Genomic DNA, 20,589 nt, shown 5'->3' on the forward strand with positions numbered 1-20,589 from the left:
TGACTCCAATGGCAAGAGAAGTGAAGGCAAAGATAAATGAATGGGACTACATCAGAATAAAAAGTTTTTGCTCAGCAAGAGAAACTGATATCAAAATAAACAGACAGCCAACTATATGGGAACTGATATTTTCAAACGACAGCTCAGATAAGGGCCTAATATCCAAAATTTACAAAGAACTCATAAAACTCAACAACAAACAAACAAACAATCCAATAAAAAAATGGGAAGAGGACATGAACAGACACTTCTCCCAGGAAGAGATACAAATGGCCAACAGATATATGAAAAGATGCTCAGCTTCATTAGTTATTAGAGAAATGCAAATCAAAACTACAATGAAATACCACCTCACTCCTGTTAGATTAGCTATTATCAACAAGACGGGTAATAGCAAATGTTGGAGAGGCTGTGGAGAAAAAGGAACCCTCATTCACTGTTGGTGGGACTGTAAAGTAGTACAACCATTATGGAGGAAAATATGGTGGTTCCTCAAAAAACTGCAAATAGAACTACCTTATGACCCAGCAATCCCTCTACTGGGTATATACCCCAAAACCTCAGAAACATTGATACGTGAAGACACATGTAGCCCCATGTCCATTGCAGCACTGTTCACAGTGGCCAAGACATGGAAACAACCAAAAAGCCCTTCAATAGAAGACTGGATAAAGAAGATGTGGCACATATACACTATGGAATACTACTCAGCCATAAGAAATGATGACATCAGATCATTTACAGCAAAATGGTGGGATCTTGATAACATTATAAGGAGTGAAATAAGTAAATCAGAAAAAAACAAGAACTACATGATTCCATACATTGGTGGAACATAAAAATGAGACTAAGAGACATGGACAAGAGTGTGGTGGTTACCAAGGGTGGGGGGGGGGGAGGGAGGACATGGGAGGGAGGTAGGGAGAGAGTTAGGGGGAGGGGGAGGGGCACAGAGAACTAGATAGAGGGTGACGGAGGACAATCTGACTTTGGGCGAGGGGTTTCAACATAATTTGATGACAAAATAACCTAGACATGTTTTCTTTGAATATATGTACCCTGAATTATTAATGTCATCCCATTACCATTAATAAAAATTTATTAAAAAAAAAATAAAGCTTATGAGAAGTTTCACTTCATGTGACTGTTAATAAACTTATTTACTAAATATTTATTGCATTTCTAGTCTTTGTCATTCACTATGATAGGCAGACGATATTAAAAGATATGTTATGATACAGGCATAGCTCTCAAGGAGATCATACTGGTAAAGAGATTTTTTTCTTAAGTTTAACTGTATTGTTTTTCATTGAAAATTAGATCTTTTTGTTCTTAGTAAACACTGTTGTTGTCTTTCTTTTCCAAGTAACTTTAATCTCTTGGGCCAAATAATTCTAACTCCATTTAATATCTTTTTATTATTAAACTTTTGATCTATATTTAAAATTAATTTTGAAATAATTTATTCCTGTTTTATTCTCATTCATTCAGTTATACATTTATTTATTCACTTGAGCAAATATTTATGAGTACTTACTTTTATTTATTTATTACATGTGCCAGGCACTATTTGGAGTTCTGAGCCATCAGTAAACTAGACAGTTATGTTCTAGTAAGGGCAGACAGAAAAGAAATAATTTGCCATAAAGTACACAAAGCAAGTAAAAATTGTGAAGGGAATGGATCAGATGATGGTACAGACTGAGAGTAAGGGGATAATTTTCTGGCTTCTGGACTGTTTTTAATTTCTAGCTCTTTTGTTGAGTTTGGTTGCTTCTGCTTTTGAAATAATCATTCTCATGCCTTCTCTTTCTTCCAGTATGAAACAAATTTAACCTGATGGTAATGGATGGCATTGGTGTGATGCTTCTTTCTCCAACAGAGGACAGGGCTTGACATATCTGAGACTTTTGCCTGCATTGTATTTTCTCCCAAACGTTAAGGCATTTAAATATTAGAGTTCTGATTACATAAAATCATAATAATTAATTTAAAAATGAACAAACAATTTACTTTGAATATTTTATCATTTCCCACACCTTGTCAGTTGGTTTTCCAAGATTTAAACATTGAACAGTTATACACCTAAAAGCTCTTGAGTGTCGGAGACTTCCCAGAACTATAGCTGAGATTTACTCTAGATGAATTCATGAGTTGGGATGTCAGCCTATGGTCAAGGACTTTTGAAATAAGTAACAAAGGTTTATAATTAGGAGTCTACACTGAAGCACTAAAATAAAAGTGTTATATTTATTATCTTATTTTAGAAGTTCAAGCAAATTTGACCATCAGTTTTGGTATTCAAGTATATAAAATCCTAGCAAAACACTGAAATTTAACAGGTAAGAATTTAATATACATCTAAATGAGAGTAATGGTTTATTGTATTCTTTTTTTTTTTTTAAGATTGCCTACAAGCAAAAACATGATGCTGCCAAAGGATTCTCAGATTACGCCCACATGAAGGAGCCACCTGAGATCAAACATGCCATGGAGGTCAGCAAACGCCAGAGCAACGTAAGGAAGCCATTCCTCATGGTTTTCTGGAAAATTGGGATTAATGCACATCAAGGCTAATGAATATTGTGTTGAAATTTAAATATTATGACACTCCTATTCAAAAAGAACTTTAAAATTTCTTTTATTTTTTATCTCTCCATGTTCAGTCAGAAAGACATATAAATTATTCTGTCAGCAGTTATTAAAACCTGAAGTGCCTTTAAAATGTCAGGTATTTGTAGGCATTGGAAATTCTGCTTTGAACAAGACACATGGGCATCATTTGGACCTAGTGGGTGATGAGCATTTCTTACAAATCCTTTGATATGATGGCAAAGCTACCATGGTTTCCCATCTAGGATTCCAGAAGAATTGGGGGCATAAGTGGTACAGGTCAGTGGCCCAGAAAAGAATCGCTCCCACATGCTAGCGAGATTGTACCCCACTGCCGTTTCTTTTGGGAGACTTGTGGTGAGCAAAGTGGCAATGTTAAGACCCATGACAAATAGGAAAGCACTAGATGTCTAATGGCTGGCTTAGAAGCAGAATCCAAGGGAGAGGAAGTGAGCCTGCAGGAAATGAATTTCTTGGTTATGAGTGAGGAGGTACATCAAAGCTTTCATGTGTTGGCTCAATTACCACTACTCTCCTGGTGGCCTAGAAGAAATGTTTCTTCCTAAAATCTCAGGGGAAGCTTATTTATCTCCCCATCATGAATTCTCTGCTCTTTAGAAGGAATATAGAAATTGTTTGTCAGGTTCTTGATGGGTTAGAGTCAGGATAAAGTGGCCTAGTTGCGTCAAGAAACTCCCTTTCTTTGAAAAGTATTTGAAACGTCTTTGTCATCTCACACAGGGTCTGTCCACCACTTAGTTCCCTTACTAATGGTGCTTTGCGAACCTCATGCCTCCCGAGCCCCAGCTGTGCAGAGTGTCTCTGCAGGATGGCAACGGTTATCTGCATTAAATTGCAGTAGGTCAATGCTTAAGTAAAAACTGAGTGAGCTTTTACATTTTAATCCAAATGCATAAACATGTGCCAATATCAAAGCACTTTTCTAAGATGGTTTGAGATTGATAAGAGATGAAGAAACTACGTCTGTTATTACCAGTAAGGTTGTTTTAAGGGAACGCTTTATGAGAACAGTCTGCTTACAGAATAAGCATAATAATCGTAATAATGCCCTCTTCGCTGCACAGCTGTGCACTGGAACTGCGCTGAGACTTTGGTCATTTCCAGTTCTCACAAGATCCCTGTACCGATTCCCATTCTGTAGATGAGGAAAATGAGACTGAAGCGTCAAAGTCCCAAGGTTGCTCTTTCTGTTGGCCCTGCTACTTCCCTCAAAGGTCACTGGTTATTGGTCAAGATTTTAAATGAGATTTTTTAAATGGGTGCAAAATACCTTATCATCAGAATTCAGACCAGTGCCTCCAATGCACTGCAGGAAAGAAGAAGGAGGGAATTGGGGAAGGGGCTGGCATTACAAGGATCCTCAGGAGGCCCCTTTTACTCCATAATTCAATGGAATTCAAATACAGAAGTTCCTTATCATAGAACTAAGGTTATTATTTTAAGTCTGCCTTTTATTTTAAAAGGTCTTTGATTGAGGGATTGAGGGAATAGAGTATAAAGCCCTTTCCTCCATTCAATACTGTGTACTTATGGGAGACGGGTGTATTTACTTACACTCTTCTGCCTAACCAGCTCAACATTTACATGCAAAGTTTGTACATATAACGGGATTTAGAAAGTGTTTAAGGCTATTTACTCAGATTTAAAGTGAAGGATATTTGTATTCTGTCTGGGAAGTAGTTGATATTCCTCTAGAGTCAAGGTACTTAGAATAATACATTTGTTGTCCCTACAATATGAAATTTAAAGGTAGGTCTTGAAAGCCATGTGGAGAGCGCATCTATCTCATGGTTAGTTGGTAAGGCTATAGCATCTCCCCGAGAGACAAATCCCTGCCTCCTTTAGTCCAATGACACTCATTTGCAGGGAATTAGCTAACAGAATTACCCTTTCACAACATGGTATATCACTTCACACTAAGCCTATAAATAAATTGATTTAATTTAAAATCAGATGTGTTGGCACATGTGTATCTGATTTACCTAGAAACAATACAAGTCAGCATCTTTACTTACCTGTTTTATATTTTTATCCAAATCAAATCAGCTTTTAATTAGTTAGAAAGCCTAGAAACTGAGACAGTAACAGTTCAAAGCTTTTAATTTGTGCCTTCTTTTCACTTAGACCTTTCACTAAAATATTTACCAGTGCGTCAAATGGAAGACATTTAGTTCCAGAACTTTCCTCTCCTTTCTGCCTTTAGAGATGTGAATAGCAGAAAAGGATGGAGAAAGGCTGCTTTGTGACTGGCTAACTGAATTTTTACCTCTGAATAACAGAGTTCCAACAGAAAGAGTATTTGGGATGCAGTTAGTTTTTTTTAATCACCTCCAAATTAAATGATCATGAAATAAGGAAATAATATTTCTGGTTCTGACTAGTGGCTCAGTGTATAGAGTATTGGCCAGGCGTGTGGATGTCCTGAATTCAATTCCTGGTCAGGGCACACAGGAGAAGTGACCATCTACTTTTCCACCCCCTTTCATTCCCTCTTTCTCTCCTGCAGCCAGTGGCTCGATTGGTTGGAGAGTGGCCCTGGGCACTGAGGATAGCACTGTTGGAGTGCCTCAGCATCAGGTGCTAAAAATAGCTTGGTACATGAGCATTGGCCCCAGATGGGGGTTGCTGGGTGGATCTCGGTCAGGGCACATGCAGGAGTATAGCTCCCCTCCTCTTATCTAAAAAAAAATAAAAAGAAATAATATTTCTCAGAATATCCTCCACTGTAGCCTATAATAGAAAAGGAATTCAGAGTTACATCAGAGTTAAAATGTTTGTTTTGCCACATGTCTGCATGATCTTGGGCAAGTTACTAATATCTCCAAATCTCAGTTTTCTCATCTTAAAAACAGGGCATTAGGGCTGTCTCATTAGGGCTGCAAGTGTTCAATGAGATGATAAATGTAAAGGGCTCTGGAAGAGCCACTTCATAAATATTAGTCCTATTCAGTTCCCCTCCAGTTTTAAAGGGTGAGTTAAGAGTATACAGCAATATCATAGGTAATTCAAAACAAACTAAAGAGGTAAGATTTCATTAAAAGTCTAAATCAATATGAAATTTATATTAAGAAGCATTTAGGTCAGAAGGGCATATTCAAAAGGTTCTTGAACTTATATAACTAACTTACTTTGTTAATACTATGTAATCAAAAAATGATTAAAAAGAGCCAATTTAAATCCTTTTATATCTTAAGGGATGTACCCCTGCCAAAGTTTTCTAATGCAATTAAAGAAACTAGAAGTTTCTATCCTGTTGCTTTTCCCTAAAGATGGGTTTGTAATAAAAACCCCAGTAACATTATTAGTTCTCATCAATCTTACCAGAGACATGAACTCTAATAGTTCTGAAGTAAGTCAAACAAATTTTAAGCTGCCATTTTAAGTTTTATAAAGTAATATGGTGTATAGAATTGTCATGAAATTGGAGTGGTAAACTTTTCCAAAATATTGTATTGATAATCAGTTCAATGTACATTAGAAAGAAGGGTTCAGCAGGGAAGCGAGACACTTGATGTTCTTTTCAAGAATGATGTATGTACTGTCTTAATGTTAATAAAAATATATCAGTAGACAAAATTTCTATTTTTCCACAAAGTGAAAAAGCTCAATGATAAGTCAGTAAAATGATAATGGAAAACATTTATGGCTCTATGTGGTTCCTTGATGTGACTTACAATAACAGGGCTTTAGGATTTAGTATTAAAATATATATATTAGTATTTTGTTCATCTCTAAGACATAATAGTAATATCTGTTCTGCCTTTTTTCACAAGACTGTTGTGATTATAGAACTAAACCATGAATAAGAAAACTTGATCAACTCTAAAATCCTCTTATAAACAATGATAAACTCTTCTAGATACAGCTTTATGTTTTACGTCATCTTTTGAGAGATTGAAAACTTCTCTGATGTACGTAAGATCCTCCATTTACTGATACGTAAATGGTTTACATTCTCATAAAAATAATATTTATAATTTAATAATTTAGTAGTTTAAAGAAAATAAAGTATGGCCAGACAGAAAAGAGCCTAAGAAAGAATTCGCAGTGCCCATGCCCCTTTGATGATGCCCAGAGGGCTCTTCCAATGTGGAAGTTTATGATAATGATGATATAAATATTTCTGGAGAATGACAACTGGCATTTCAAGATTGTAACTACATACAGATTATCCTACTGACTTCTGTTCCACAGACTTAAAAGACATATATCCTCTAGTTTATTCTCACTAAGAATCATGGTAACCATAGCCAGAGTAGCAGAGGGGATGAGTGGTACTGGGCCAGCAGATTTTATTTCTTTAAGCCTGTCCGCCCCCACTGCCTTGGCCCCACAAGTGTCTGTCTGTGGCTCCCCCCTTGGCTCCCTTCCCTCAGCTCTCAGTCCTCACATCCCCAAGCACCTGAACTTCACAGTCAGGACAGTCTTGTTGGAGTTTGTGCCTTCCTCTAGTTTATTAACTCACCTAGTGAGAGATCTCGAATTACTGCTGTCTAAATGTGAAAAGCTTGCTGTAAAGTCATTGGGAATTCTTTGTCTGCCCGTGTGTCTGGATTTATATGGAAACTAATGGCATCCATTTCATATCTGTTTTCAAAATCCAGTGAATCTGTTATTGGCTAAATCTGATCCAGAAAGACACAAGGATGAGGATTCCGAATAACTAGTTCCATTGGGAAGGCATGTGGTTAGAGCGCACTTGAGTAAAGACAATTCAACACAACAGGACCAGCACGAGGATTTAATGAATTAATGTGTATGACAGATTCAGAATGGTGCCTGGCACATGGGACATGCTGCACCAACAGGGGAATGTGCAGACGCTGCGCCTTGTGAAACAGAAGTCAAAGCTTATAAGAAAAGAGCAAACTGAGAGTCAAAGACAAAGTGAGATGACAAAAGAAGCAGAGGGGGCAAGTGAACCTGCTGACGGAAGGAAGAAAGTCAGTGACAGATTCTGAAAGAATTCAAATCTTTATTGAAGGCAATAAGGAGCAGATTTAACACAGCAGGAAAACATGAAGTAGAGGCTGTGCTAGTCAGCCGTTCCTAGATTTAGTGAGAGAGCCCCATCTCAAGTTAGTTCCTGTAACAAATGAGGATGTATTGGTTTGCATAATTTGAAAATCCAGCTACCTTCAGGCACAGCTGGATCCAGAGGCTCCACAGGGTCCCCAAGATGCTCCATCTTCCCATCTCTTGGCTCTGCTAGCTTCTGTGACACCACTTCCACACAGACTGTGTAGTTGGTGTCAAGGGGACAGGTGGTGCTTTCAGGATTAAATCCCCTTTACAGCAGCTGATCCCACAGGAAATGCAGCAGCTTTCTTTCTCAGCCTCAGTTCCTTCACATGAGTCTGGCCCTGCTTGGGTCTATGTCTGCTCTCTTATTAACCATGGTTTCCAAAGGGCTGGGGAATCTGATTGGATAGCCTGTTACATGGCCACTCCTGGGACCAGGAAAGGAGGCTGCATTTGATCGCCCCACCAGATCACATGGAGGGGGAAGGGACAGTTTCCAACTAAAAAATGCTAGGCAGGTTAGAAAAAAAAAAGAATGAACACATGGCTACTACAAAGGAATAATTTAGGGAAATGACCCTTGTTGTCACACCACCTATGTTCAGACATTCTTGCAGGTAGTGCAGAACAGGAGCTTGCTGCTCCCAATGTGTCCCTCAGCGTAAGCCTCTGTTCCTGTGGACTGTCCCCAAGCAGCGATATTCTGGAAGATCTGACTAGTGACCAGGCTCCTGTGTATCTCTTTTGTGTGGCTCTGTGGTGTCCACTTGTTTGAATTTGCAGCTCATGTCAATCTTAATATTTGTTTTGAGTCACATATGCCGGCCTCTAATTTGCAATTTACATGGATGAGGGGGCCCTATTCAGAGTCCTGCTCCTGCCGCCTTTGTGCCGTTCACCTCTCTTCACTCTGTCATTAGTCTGAACAGCATATAATTAGGTAACCCACGTACAGCTTAGATTTCTGAAAGGTTGCAGCACTTTTCAAAAAGTAAGGGTTTCCATTTTACCCCCATTCTTTTCTAAACAAAAAGACGTTTCCCCCTGTATGGTTTTCATATGAATATAGTACCATAGAAACAGCTAGTCTTATAGGTGGGTGATAATTTTGGTTTGTTTTCACCTGAGAGTTGGTTTTTGTTTACACCACTTGTGTTTAACTCCGTGCAGTCTGAGGCAGATTGGCCAGCATTTGTAGAGGAGTGTGTTGCTTTTTGAAACCAATAAAATTGGGTTATTTTAAATCCCTAAAGACTTAAAATTCACCCAACAATATAACTCAGTTTGAAGCTTATTTGTATGACTTTTGGTACCTACATGCACAAAACCTACCTGAAATTACTTGTTAAGGTAAAGCCTTTGGAAATAGGAACACTGAAGAAAACAGGTTCTTGTTGAAATTATGCTAATTGATTTAAGCTATTTAGTTGTCAGACAAGTTTATGATTATAAACACATTTGAAAAAAATAATCTTGATGTTGAGACACACACAAGCTCTTAAAAAAGTAGAAATGTTTTATTTAAAGAAAATATAATGTATAGGAAGCCTATTGAAGTCTTAATGCATTATCATTTCTTACACTTGGAATTATTTTTGGAAGAAGTAAAAATATACCTTTTTTTTTTTTAATTCTGCAAGGTTGAAAAGAAAATAACAAGATTTATCTATTGTTGGGTGAATGAGTTTTTAATATGGTATTTTTTTTTATAGGCATACCTCCTTTTTTTAAAAATTTTATTTATTCATTTTTAGAAAGGAGAGAGAGAGAGAGAGATAGAGAGAGAGGAGAGAGAGAGAGAGAGAGAGAGAGAGAAGGGGGGAGGAGAAGGAAGCATCAACTCCCATATGTGCCTTGACCAGGCAAGCCCAGGGTTTCGAACCAGCAACCTCAGCATTTCCAGGTCGACGCTTTATCCACTGCGTAATATGGTATTTTTTTAGTTTGCTCACTTTTTTTTTTTTTTTTTTGCATTTTTCTGAAGCTGGAAACAGGGAGAGACAGTCAGACAGACTCCCGCATGCACCTGACGGGGATCCACCAGGCACGCCCACCAGGGGCGATGCTCTGCCCACCAGGGGGCTATGCTCTGCCCATCCTGGGCATCGCCATGTTGCGACCAGAGCCACTCTAGCACCTGAGGCAGAGGCCACAGAGCCATCCCCAGCGCCCGGGCCATATCTGCTCCAATGCACCTCGGATGTGGGAGGGGAAGAGAGAGACAGAGAGGAATGCACGGTGGAGGGGTGGAGAAGCAAATGGGCACTTCTCCTGTGTGCCCTGGCCGGGAATCGAACCCCGGTCCTCCGCACGCTAGGCCGACGCTCTACCGCTGAGCCAACCTGCCAGGGCCTGCTCACTTTTATTGTTACAAAATGGCACTGAGCAGTGCCAGGTGTATGTGGTTTGTGAAATTGCAAATTACTTTTCTGCTTGGGAAGGGCCATTGTTTTGCTAATATTTGCTGGAGGAGAGGTTTTCATGCCAGAAAGTTTTGAGAAGAGAAGGAGAAGAGGCAGAGAGAAGCCATGTTTTTCAGGGAGAGCAGAGAGGATGCAGAGTGCTGAGAAGAAGCCATGCTGGCTGAGAAGGGAGAGGTGTGCAGATGGGGAACCAGAGGTGAGGGGCTTTGTGAGCTCCACTGAGACTGGTGGGGCCTTGATTCTAGGAGGAATGGAGAAGATTCTCCTGGTTGTGGAACCGGAGAATGTGTCAGTGGCTTTGGGAGACCTGTGTGTTGTTCATTGGCCAGTGCGAGACTTTAATAAAGGAATTGCCCACCATTTTTTGGGTCCACTGTTTCTTTACGGTCTGCCCAAATCTAACGTGAACCTGCATGTGCATGGCCACGTCGGCCGCAACTACTGGCCATACATCTAGAATACTCCTTCATAGTGGTTTACTGGGGAATTCATCAAAATGCAGATTCTCGGGCCGAACTTACTGAAATTCCATTATAAAATTGGGTATGAACTTCAGAAATCTAAATTTTAAATTAGCTGATGCTGTTGCAGGAAGTTTGCCGGCAATATTTGAAATATTTGTTTTGTACAACATGTGATTTTATTGTGCATTTGCATAGATGTTTAGTTGCATATTTCTCTGTTCCACTTTTCTGTGACTTGCAAAAAATGATGATGAATTTCATTATTGAAACCATTATCAGCCCCTTGGCATTTTAACTTGAATATAATATTATATAATGGACAAGTTGACCAAACCCTGGTGATATTGCCAAATAGAACTGCATCTGGAAGATAGCTGATGTTCTTTCAGCTCATGACTAATCTCAAGAAATATGAATGTGGGCAGATTGCTGAGATATTGATCATTGGATATTATATCAGTTCACTTCTGGTCTGTTCTTACTGTCAGTTGATTTCATCTAAATGGCCACTGTCATTTAAAGTATATCTGACAAAATTTATGTGCATTTTTCTTTTAAATTCTTTAATTTCCACACTTTGGTTCAATTATGTTGAACATGCATTTGGAAGATGAATATTTCTTAATGTAATTGCTTTTATTTGGGGAGGATCAAGACGTGGCAATGATATTTACTAGATCATAACACTATCAGTATCCATGAGGGGGATTTCCAGATGTGGGCATTTGAAGAGTCCATTCAGAAAAGGAGAAGCAGGGGATGGTTGGGAGTGTGGAAGCTAGAGTTACAGAGCTTCTCACACCCTCACCCTGGAGGTGATTTCCGGTGTTCCTGTGGTGGGCTTAGCCTGCATCTACTGGGCTGTCGAGGGGCATCTGAAAGCCCTCAGAGAGGATTTTATTAATGTGAATGTTCATATACACACTTGCACACAATGACATGCTTATGAGGGTGGCGTACATCAAATCCTATATGATTGGTTTTGTGCTAAGGTCTTGGGCTCGTATTTCTTATGTTGTATGAATTCAGTTCATATATAATAATGTTAGTGAGGCATAGGTATAGTAAAAAGAAAATATAGCTATCCAAATAAATGTTGTGCTCTGCAAAACTTATGGCCATTTGGCTCTCTAAGGTGATTGTGACAAGGATAAAAATGTTATGAACATTAAGGCTAATGACAATATGAAACTGCTAATTTCCTTTTTTTAATCAAAACTGTCTCTCTGATCAGATTTCTTACAGAAAAGATATGCAAGATACCCACGTGTATAGTGCAGTTCTCGACAGGCCAGACATCAAGATGGCTACGCAGATATCCAAGATCATAAGCAATGTAATCATTCTTTCTTATCTTGAGCAGAAATGATTTCTTGTATTTTCCGGAATAAAACATGGCTTGGTAGTTGGATCGTTAATTTAATGAGTGAAACTAATCATCTCAATTTTAAAATCTGAATTATTTCAATTTTTTTAATATCTGAATTATCCATTTAACTTGGTAAATGACTAGGTATATACAGAAGCTGCCCAAACTCAACTTGACTATGACTGGTATTATTATACTTTTAGATCAGTAAATACTATTCTGGTATAAGATAACATTCCAGTGTCCCAGCTTGAAAGTCAAGGTTGTCATATTATCTGGTCCCATATTATTTCTACCTCACCCAGTCCAAAAAAACACTTGTTCTTACTTTGTTGCTGTTAATTGTGCAGATTCTATTCTGCCAACATTTACCTTTGTGTGTTTCCTACACATTATAGCTGTTCATCATTTTTTTTTAACATACCTAAGACCTGGTTAAAAATGATATCTTAACTTGAACCAGATATTTAAGTAACATAGGCTATATGTACCTTAAAAATTAATAATTGATAATTATTTTCTAACTTCAACTGCATGTTAATCAAATAGGGGTTCCTGAGATTAAACAAAGCCATAAAAGCTATCTGTATGCAGAAGGCAGAGTCTCAGTTATCCAGAAATTTCTGAATTTTTTTCAGTATTTATACATCAACACAATGATGATAATGATTATATACATGACTCAAAATTAGTAATTATTCTATTATAAAAATGTTGTTTATTTAAATAGCCATATTATAAAATCAATTGCTGCTTTAGCAGTCAGCATTTTAATATTTGGTGAGTTGTAAGAAATATTTTTTTTATGGACTGAGGGTCTTTTATATTTTAGTTTGGTTAACTTCAATGTACTTTTTCACTGGAAAGTAGAAATATTTAACATTCTCTCACTTATTCATTTTAGGCAGAATACAAGAAAGGGCAAGGAGCAATGAATAAAGAGCCTGCTGTAATTGGAAGACCAGATTTTGAACATGCCATTGAAGCTTCTAAACTTTCTAGTCAAGTAAGACTCGAGTGATGATTCCACAATAATTTTATTCAGAGATTTTATTTCTATCAGCACAGGAAAATGTTTCATTTTAGATAATATCTTTAATTGCAAGAATATGAAAAGATAATGTTTCTGAAACCATTTCAGATAGGATTGCAATAATTATAAATTCCGGTAGAAAAAAAATAAGTCCAATTTAAGCATAAAATGAAGTTTTCTTCTTTTCTCAGCTCAAATCCTAACCCTTTTTGAAGAGTTTAGCTATATTATCACATTTTTCAGGATTTCTAGAATTTAGCAGTCATCTTATTAAATAATGAGATTTCTATTTGTAAACGCATACATACTTTAGTAATAAAAATATTAATATTTTTATTTTTAAATGCTTTAGTTTAACCATGAACTAAAAAAGAATGATGAAAATGAAGACAATATTGAAATCTTATTGAAAAATATAAAACAAGATCTGAAAAGGTGTAAGGACATGGCACATTTTTGGTTAAAAGTCTCAATAGATAAAAAATTCAATTCTCTCCATATTCATATATAAATGCAATTTTAATTAGATCCCAATGGGGTGTTTTAAAAATATGTATAAAATAATCTTAGATTTTGAATGGAAAGGAAATGCTTCAGAATAACCTTTAAAAGTATGAAAATGAAGAGCAGTGAAGGAGAACTGAACTTATGAGTCACCATAACATAATATAAAACCATTGAAATTAAACCAATATGGGGTTGATATAGTAAGAGATAAAATAATTAGTAGGATGAAAAGGGAATCCTGAAATAGATTCCAATATGTATAAAAACTTAATATATGATAAAAGTGTTGGTTCAAGTCAGTGGGAAAAAGTTGGATTAGTTAATAAATAGTGCTGACATAACTGGTCATCCATCAGGGTCAAAATAAAATTGGACCTGAATCTTAAACTGTATAAAAAATGAATTCCAGATGGATTAACTATGAGAATGTAAACAATACAATAACTTTAAAAGCTTAAAAAAGAAAATCCAGAAAACTATACATACACACACACACACACACACACCAAATAGGGATAACAGAGTTGTTTTTAAATAAGACCAGAGATGCAGAACTATAAAAGAATATTTAGATATTCTTTATGTGAAAATTTAAAATCCATTCAATGGAAAAAGATAACATTTGCAAAGTCAACAATAATGATGTCAAATAGTAAGTTTTATACTCTTAAAGTGTTTTCAACTTTAAAAATATCCATTTTCAAGTTGCAAAGTCCTAACTGGATTTCATAATGAAGAGATAAAAAAGAATGAAGCTATAAAATGTAACTGAAGAACATGAAATGATGGATTTTATATGGAAAGAAAGTATCTGAGAATAGTTTTTTAAATATAAAAAGAAGAAAAATGGTCTGCAGATGTTTGGGAAAATATTTGTAATGGATATAATGACATTTTAATATCTAGAATATACAAAAGTTCTTCTCTTTTATAAAGAAAAGGGCTATCTATCCAGTTGAAAAATGATCAAAGGAGGTAAATAATCAGTTCACAGAAAAATAAATATACAATAAACATTTTAAAAGATGCTAATATTTATTTGTAGAACAGGAAATGCAATAAAGTAAAAACAAAGTATTATTTACACCCATCTCGATCTGTGAGTGTGGAGAGGACATCAGCAAGGATGGTGGGATTAGAAATATTTGTGTAGGAAGTTGATTTCAGCTAAATTGGAGTTTGAAGCTGTGTTCAGGGGAAGACCCCAGATAAAGTTGGGCATGTGAATGACAGAGGAGAGAGGTCTGATGCCAGAGGCAGGTGACCTAGCAAGGAGATGCTTGTCATAAATGCATGTGGGAATTTGGGAAGAGTTGAGATGTTGTTTGATCCATGGTGTTTTATTCACTTGGACTACAGGCTATACAGATTGGAGTAGGAATAACATGTTCTAAAAACAAGTGATTTTAAATTTATGATAATGGGGACCTTTTGAGAGTTGAATTCATAAAAAGAGTCCCCAGTACCAAATCTCCACATTCTAACTATTGTCAGTCATATAGCCTTTACTTTCAGATAAGAAATGTGTTATCACAGACAGTTTTGGGCAGAGAAGCATTGTGAAGAAAACACTGTTTAAAAAGGGTTAGTGGAGCCTGACCTGTGGTGGCGCAGTGGATAAAGCATCAACCTGGAAATGCTGAGGTCGCCGGTTCAAAACCCTGGGCTTGCCTGGTCAAGGCACATATGGGAGTTGATGCTTCCAGCTCCTCCCCCCTTCTCTCTCTCTGTTTCTCTCTCTCCCTCTCTCTCTCCTCTCCAAAAATGAATAAATAAAATTAAACCCCCCCCCCCCAAAAAAAAAAAAAGGGTTAGTGGAAATACGAAGATGGCAGCAGATAGACGCACAGACTCCCAGCTCACGCCACCAAACTGGATTACAAATTAATTTAGGAACAGTTAGTGTAAAAACCCAACTTTGGACTACAAGAACAGGTCTCAAAAACCAAAAAGCAAGGAAGAAGCCACACCAAGCCCGGTAGGGAACCCCATAAGGGCTCTCATTCCAAGGAGAAGAGCAGAAAATATCTCTCACAGCCACTTGCCTGGGGACCTGGGAACGAGGTGTGCTGAGAGGGCTGGCTTGTCTTCCAAAAGGAAAGTGGGGAGAGAGAGACAGACGGTGACAGGCAGAGGAATCTATGGAATGACCTGAGAAGCTGACTCATCCAGTGTAGAGGCAGCCATAGCTGGGGGAGGGGTTTATCCCTCCACACAGCACTAGCCTAAAGTGGTTCTGGTTGACCCACCTCCGGAAAGCTCTCCAACTTCAATCAGCACAACAAGACACAGCTGAAAACAGGAAGTGAGGAAGAGGGGCAATAACTCAGGTCTCCATGGAGATCTGAGATACACTTCTCCCTATTGAAGCAGAGAAAGCACCCTCTGCCCGCCTGGGAGACTTCAGAGTCTCAGGTTACACCCACAGCATTCCTGGATACACTTTCAAAGAAGCCCCCTGCTGAGATCAGTAAACAAGAGTACCACAGAGTTAAGAAAATTGAGAAGAAAACAAAAAGTCAAGACTTCAAAATGAGACTCAGGGACATGGACAAGAGTGTGGTGGTTACTGGGGGTGGGGAGGGGAAAAGAGGGGGTGGGGGGAGAGGAGGGGCACAAAGGAAGGTGACGGAAGACTATATGACTTTGGGTGATGGGTATGCAACATAATCAAATGTTAAAATAACCTGGAGATGTTTTCTCTGAACCTATGTATCCTGATTGATTAATTTCACTCAATTAAAATTAATTTAAAAAATTTTAAAAAAGACTTCAAAGCAGCTCTACTAGAAAAGCCAAATCTGACAGCGGATTACAAACAACAGCTGATGCCAATCCAAGAAGACCTAGAAATAACACAACTGCTGCAGAAAAAGCATTTGATAAAATCCAGCACCCATTTATGATCAAAACTCTCAGCAAAGTTGGAATACAGGGAACATACCTCAACATGATAAAGAGCATCTATGACAAACCCACAGCCAACAACATACTCAATGGGCAAAAATTAAAAGCAATCCCCTTAAGATCAGGAACAAGGCAGGGTTGCCCCCTTTCACCACTCTTATTCAACATAGTCCTGGAAGTCCTAGCCACAGCAGTCAGACAAGAAGAAGAAATAAAAGGCATCCAAATTAGAAAATAAGAATTAAAATTATCATTATTTGCAGATGATATGATACTGTATATAGAAAACCCTAAAGTCTCAGTCAAAAAACTCCTGGACCTGATAAATGAATTCAGCTAAGTGGCAGGGTATAAAATTAATACTCAGAAATCAGAGGCATTTTTATATACCAACAATGAACTGTCAGAAAGAGAAATTAAGGAAACAATCCCCTTCACTATTGCAACAACAAAAATAAAGTACCTAAGAGTATATTTAACCAAGGAGGACTTGTACTCGGAAAATTATAAAACCTTGATAAAAGAAATCAAAGAAGATACAAACAAGTAGAAGCATATACCATGTTCATAGTTAGGAAAAATAAACATCATTAAAATGTCTATATTACCCAAAGCAATTTATAAATTCAGTGCAATACCAATTAAAATACCAATGACATATTTCAAAGATATAGAACACATATTCCAAAAATTTATATGGAACCAAAAAAGAACATGAATAGCCTCAGGAATCTTGAGAAAGAAGAATAAAGCAGGTGGTATCACACTTCCTGATATCAAGTTATACTACAAGGCCCTTGTATTCAAAACAGCTTGGTACTGGTATATGAACAGGCATATAGATCAATGGAACAGAACAGAAAACCCAAAATCAACCCACACCTTTATGTACAACTGATATTTGACAAAGGAGGTAAGAGCATACAATGGAGTAAAGACAGTCTCTTTAAAAAATGGTGTTGGGAAAATTGGACAGCTACCTGCGAAAAAATGAAACTAGACCACCAACTTACACCATTCAGAAAAGTAAACTCAAAATGGATAAAAGACTTAAATGTAAGCCGTGAAACCATGAACATCTTAGAAGAAAATAGAGGCAGTAAGTTCTCCAACATCTCTCGCAGCAATATATTTGATGATTTATCATGGGCAAGTGAAATAAAAGACAGGATAAACAAATGGGACTATATCAAACTAAAAAGCTTTTGTACAGCTAAAGACAATAAGAACAGAATAAAAAGACAAACCACACAGGCCCTGGCCGGTTTGCTCAGTGGTAGAACATCAGCCTAGCGTGCAGGAGTTCCGGGTTTGATTCCTGGCCAGGGCACACAAGAAAAGTGCCCATCTGCTTCTCCCTTCCCCCTCTCCTTCCTCGCTGTCTCTCTCTTCCCCTCCTGCAGCCAAGGCTCCATTGGAGCAAAGTTGGCCCGGGCGCTGAGGATGGCTCTGTGGCCTCTGCCTCAGGTGCTAGAATGGCTCTGGTTGCAACAGAGCGACGCCCCAGATGGGCAGAGCATTGCCCCCTGGTGGGCATGCCAGATGGATCCTGGTCGGGTGCATGCGGGAGTCTGTCTGACTGCCTCCCCGTTTCCAACTTCAGAAAAATTAAAAAAAAAAAAGAAAAAGAAAAACCACACAATGAGAGAACATATTCAACAATACATCTGATAAGGGGTTAATAACCAAAATTTATAAAGAAAAACTCAACACCAGAAAGACAAACGATCCAACCAAAACATGGGCAAAAGAACTGAGTAGACACTTCTCCAAAAAGAACATATAGATGCCCAATAGACAGATGAAAAATGTTCAACATCACTAATCATTAGAGAAATGCAAATTAAAACCACAATGAGATACCACCTCATACCTGTCAGAATGACGCTCATCAACAAAACAACACAGAATAAGTGCTGGCGAGGATGTGGAGAAAAGGGAACCCTCCTGCACTGCTGGTGGGAATGCAGACTGGTGCAGCTACTGTGGAAAACAGTATGGAGATTCCTCAAAAAGTTAAAAATAGAACTGCCTTTTGACCTAGCCATCCTACTTTTAGGAATATATCCCAAGAATACCATATCACTGATTCAAAACAAGAAATGCACCCCATGTTTATGGCAGCATTGTTCACAATAGCAAAGATCTGGAAACAGCCCAAGTGTCTGTCAGTGGATGAGTGGATTAAAAAGTAGTGGTACATATATACAATGGAATATTATGGGTCCATGAAAAAGAAGGAAATCTTACCTTTTTAGACAACATGGATGGACCTGGAAACTATTATGTTAAGTGAAATAAGCCAGGCAGAAAAAGAAAAATATCATCTGACCTCACTCATTTGAGGAATCCAATGAACAATGTGAACTGAAGAACAGAATTGAGACAGAGGAGGGATCAAGGGGAATAGAGGGAAAGGGGATGATACGATGGAATAAACCTGAAGGGGAGAGGGTGCTTTTGGGAGGGGAGCAAGGGAGACGTTGAGGGGAATAAGGTGGAGGGTGAATGCATCGTGGCGACACTAGAATCTATGTAAACACAATTAAATAAATAAAAAATAAAAGGAGGGTTAGTGTGGCAGCACTATGCAGGACAGGCTGGCCTCACAGGAGGCAGAATCCCAGAAGCCAGCTGGGACAGTGCTGTGACAACCCACACCCAGTGACCAGAACCTGAAAAGACTTGCAGGCCGTGGTGGAGAACGTGAGACAGAGAGAAGAGACAAACAGACACCCGAGTGCAAGTGTGCCTCATGTTAATTGGTTCACAGTTCAAGGCACGTTTACTTGCAAAACAACTGCGTGACTCAGGAAGGCTGTTGCTGCACTAAGAGTCTGGGTGACATTTCAGCAGGGGCCGAGAAGTGCTGTGACTCCATGCTCTTCTCATTCCCAATAATGCCTGTTGAGGAGGTGACATGTATTGGCACTTACTTGGGCAACCCTACTGGTATTGCTTTGGATTCCAGCACAGCTACCTGACTTCTTAGGATTTCAGCCTTTCCTGGTGGCAAAGATTTTCGCTCTCAATTTTTTTTTTAGCAGAAGCTGCAGATTCTAGAAAAGCTGGGTGGTTTGGTTGAGTAGTTAAGAAACAGGCTTTGGACCGCCGGAGTTGAATATCTGCTTCTGCCACTTGCTAATTGAGGAACATTGGATACATTTCTTAATTACTCCATCTATAGTTTTCTCATAGGTGAAGTGGGCATGACAGCAATACCCACTTTTTGGGGTGGTTGTGAGGGTTAAATGAATTACTGTGAGGAAAGCATTTTAAGTGCTGCCTGGTATGTAGAAACTATACATAATTTCATAGGAATAATTCTGCAGTAGACATTCAGAATAGTTTTCCACTCTACGTTTTAACATGAATTCACATACAAAACAAAGCAGGAATAGTTATACTGGCCTTTAGATGCTAGTCTTAAATTTCCTTTCTTTACAATCTTGTTTGAGAGTACTTAGAAGAAAATTTTGGTATCTGAACTTTTATTTTCACATTTTAAGTTCAGTCACTCCAAATCTTACCATTTGATTTTCACATATGTTTTTAAGGCAGATATAAAACAAATCTTGAATCATTGGAAATGGAATGGTCAGATACTTAAGCAAATTGTAATTTTCAAGTTATATCTATCAGTTTTATTTTTTCATGGCATTCTTACTGATCTTATGGGGTATAAGATCATCAGAAAAGGGAAAACTGGGACGATTAATATGTAGGACTTTTGAATGAACACAGGATGTTTCATTTGTTTCTTCAGGCATATTAACTAGAAACAAGGGAAGAAAGTGTAGTTTCTTATCTTCATTGACAATTTTGAAGATCAGGTATTATCCACTTGTGAAGTAATGACAGATTATGAATACAGGAGCGCTCAAAGGCAAATAAATACATAGAAAAGAGATGATTTAGGAATGCAATCTTAAAGAAATGGCTTAGAAAAGCAGAGAAATGGGAGCAGGATGCAGGAAGAACAAACCAAGAGAGCACCGGAGGCTTGCGAGAGAAGGTGATGATGAGCGGTGCTCATGGACAAAGTGATGAGACCTGCCGATGAAAGGACGACAGCAAGAAAGCCAGGGGCCAAGTTCTCCCATGTTACCTGTAAACTGAACTGTGTGGGACTGGACCCAGAGAGTGTAGTGGAAATACATACCAAACCCTTTCTATGTTAACCCTTACAATAGTTTTTCTCCCACAGGTGTGAAGTTGACTTTTTTAAAA

The 20,589-nt window shown here is 38.1% G+C and overlaps 1 protein-coding gene across 8 annotated transcripts in view; it reads left to right on the plus strand.

Annotated features, from left to right (window-relative positions):
- NEBL (nebulette) overlaps positions 1-20,589 on the plus strand; it is a 501,273-nt gene that overhangs the window by 376,152 nt on the left and 104,532 nt on the right. For 5 of the 8 annotated variants that reach the window (XM_066233811.1, XM_066233816.1, XM_066233814.1 and 2 more), the window contains exons 5-7: positions 2,407-2,517; positions 11,778-11,879; positions 12,817-12,918. The exons of 2 other annotated variants lie outside the window; for them this stretch is intronic. In XM_066233811.1, coding sequence (XP_066089908.1) covers positions 2,407-2,517; positions 11,778-11,879; positions 12,817-12,918 — 315 coding nt within the window. The remainder of the gene's footprint in view (positions 1-2,406; positions 2,518-11,777; positions 11,880-12,816; positions 12,919-20,589) is intronic. One more of the 8 variants, XM_066233812.1, reaches the window with a different exon arrangement.

Source organism: Saccopteryx bilineata, chromosome 5, assembly GCF_036850765.1.
Source record: "Saccopteryx bilineata isolate mSacBil1 chromosome 5, mSacBil1_pri_phased_curated, whole genome shotgun sequence".
Lineage (NCBI taxonomy): Eukaryota > Metazoa > Chordata > Mammalia > Chiroptera > Emballonuridae > Saccopteryx > Saccopteryx bilineata.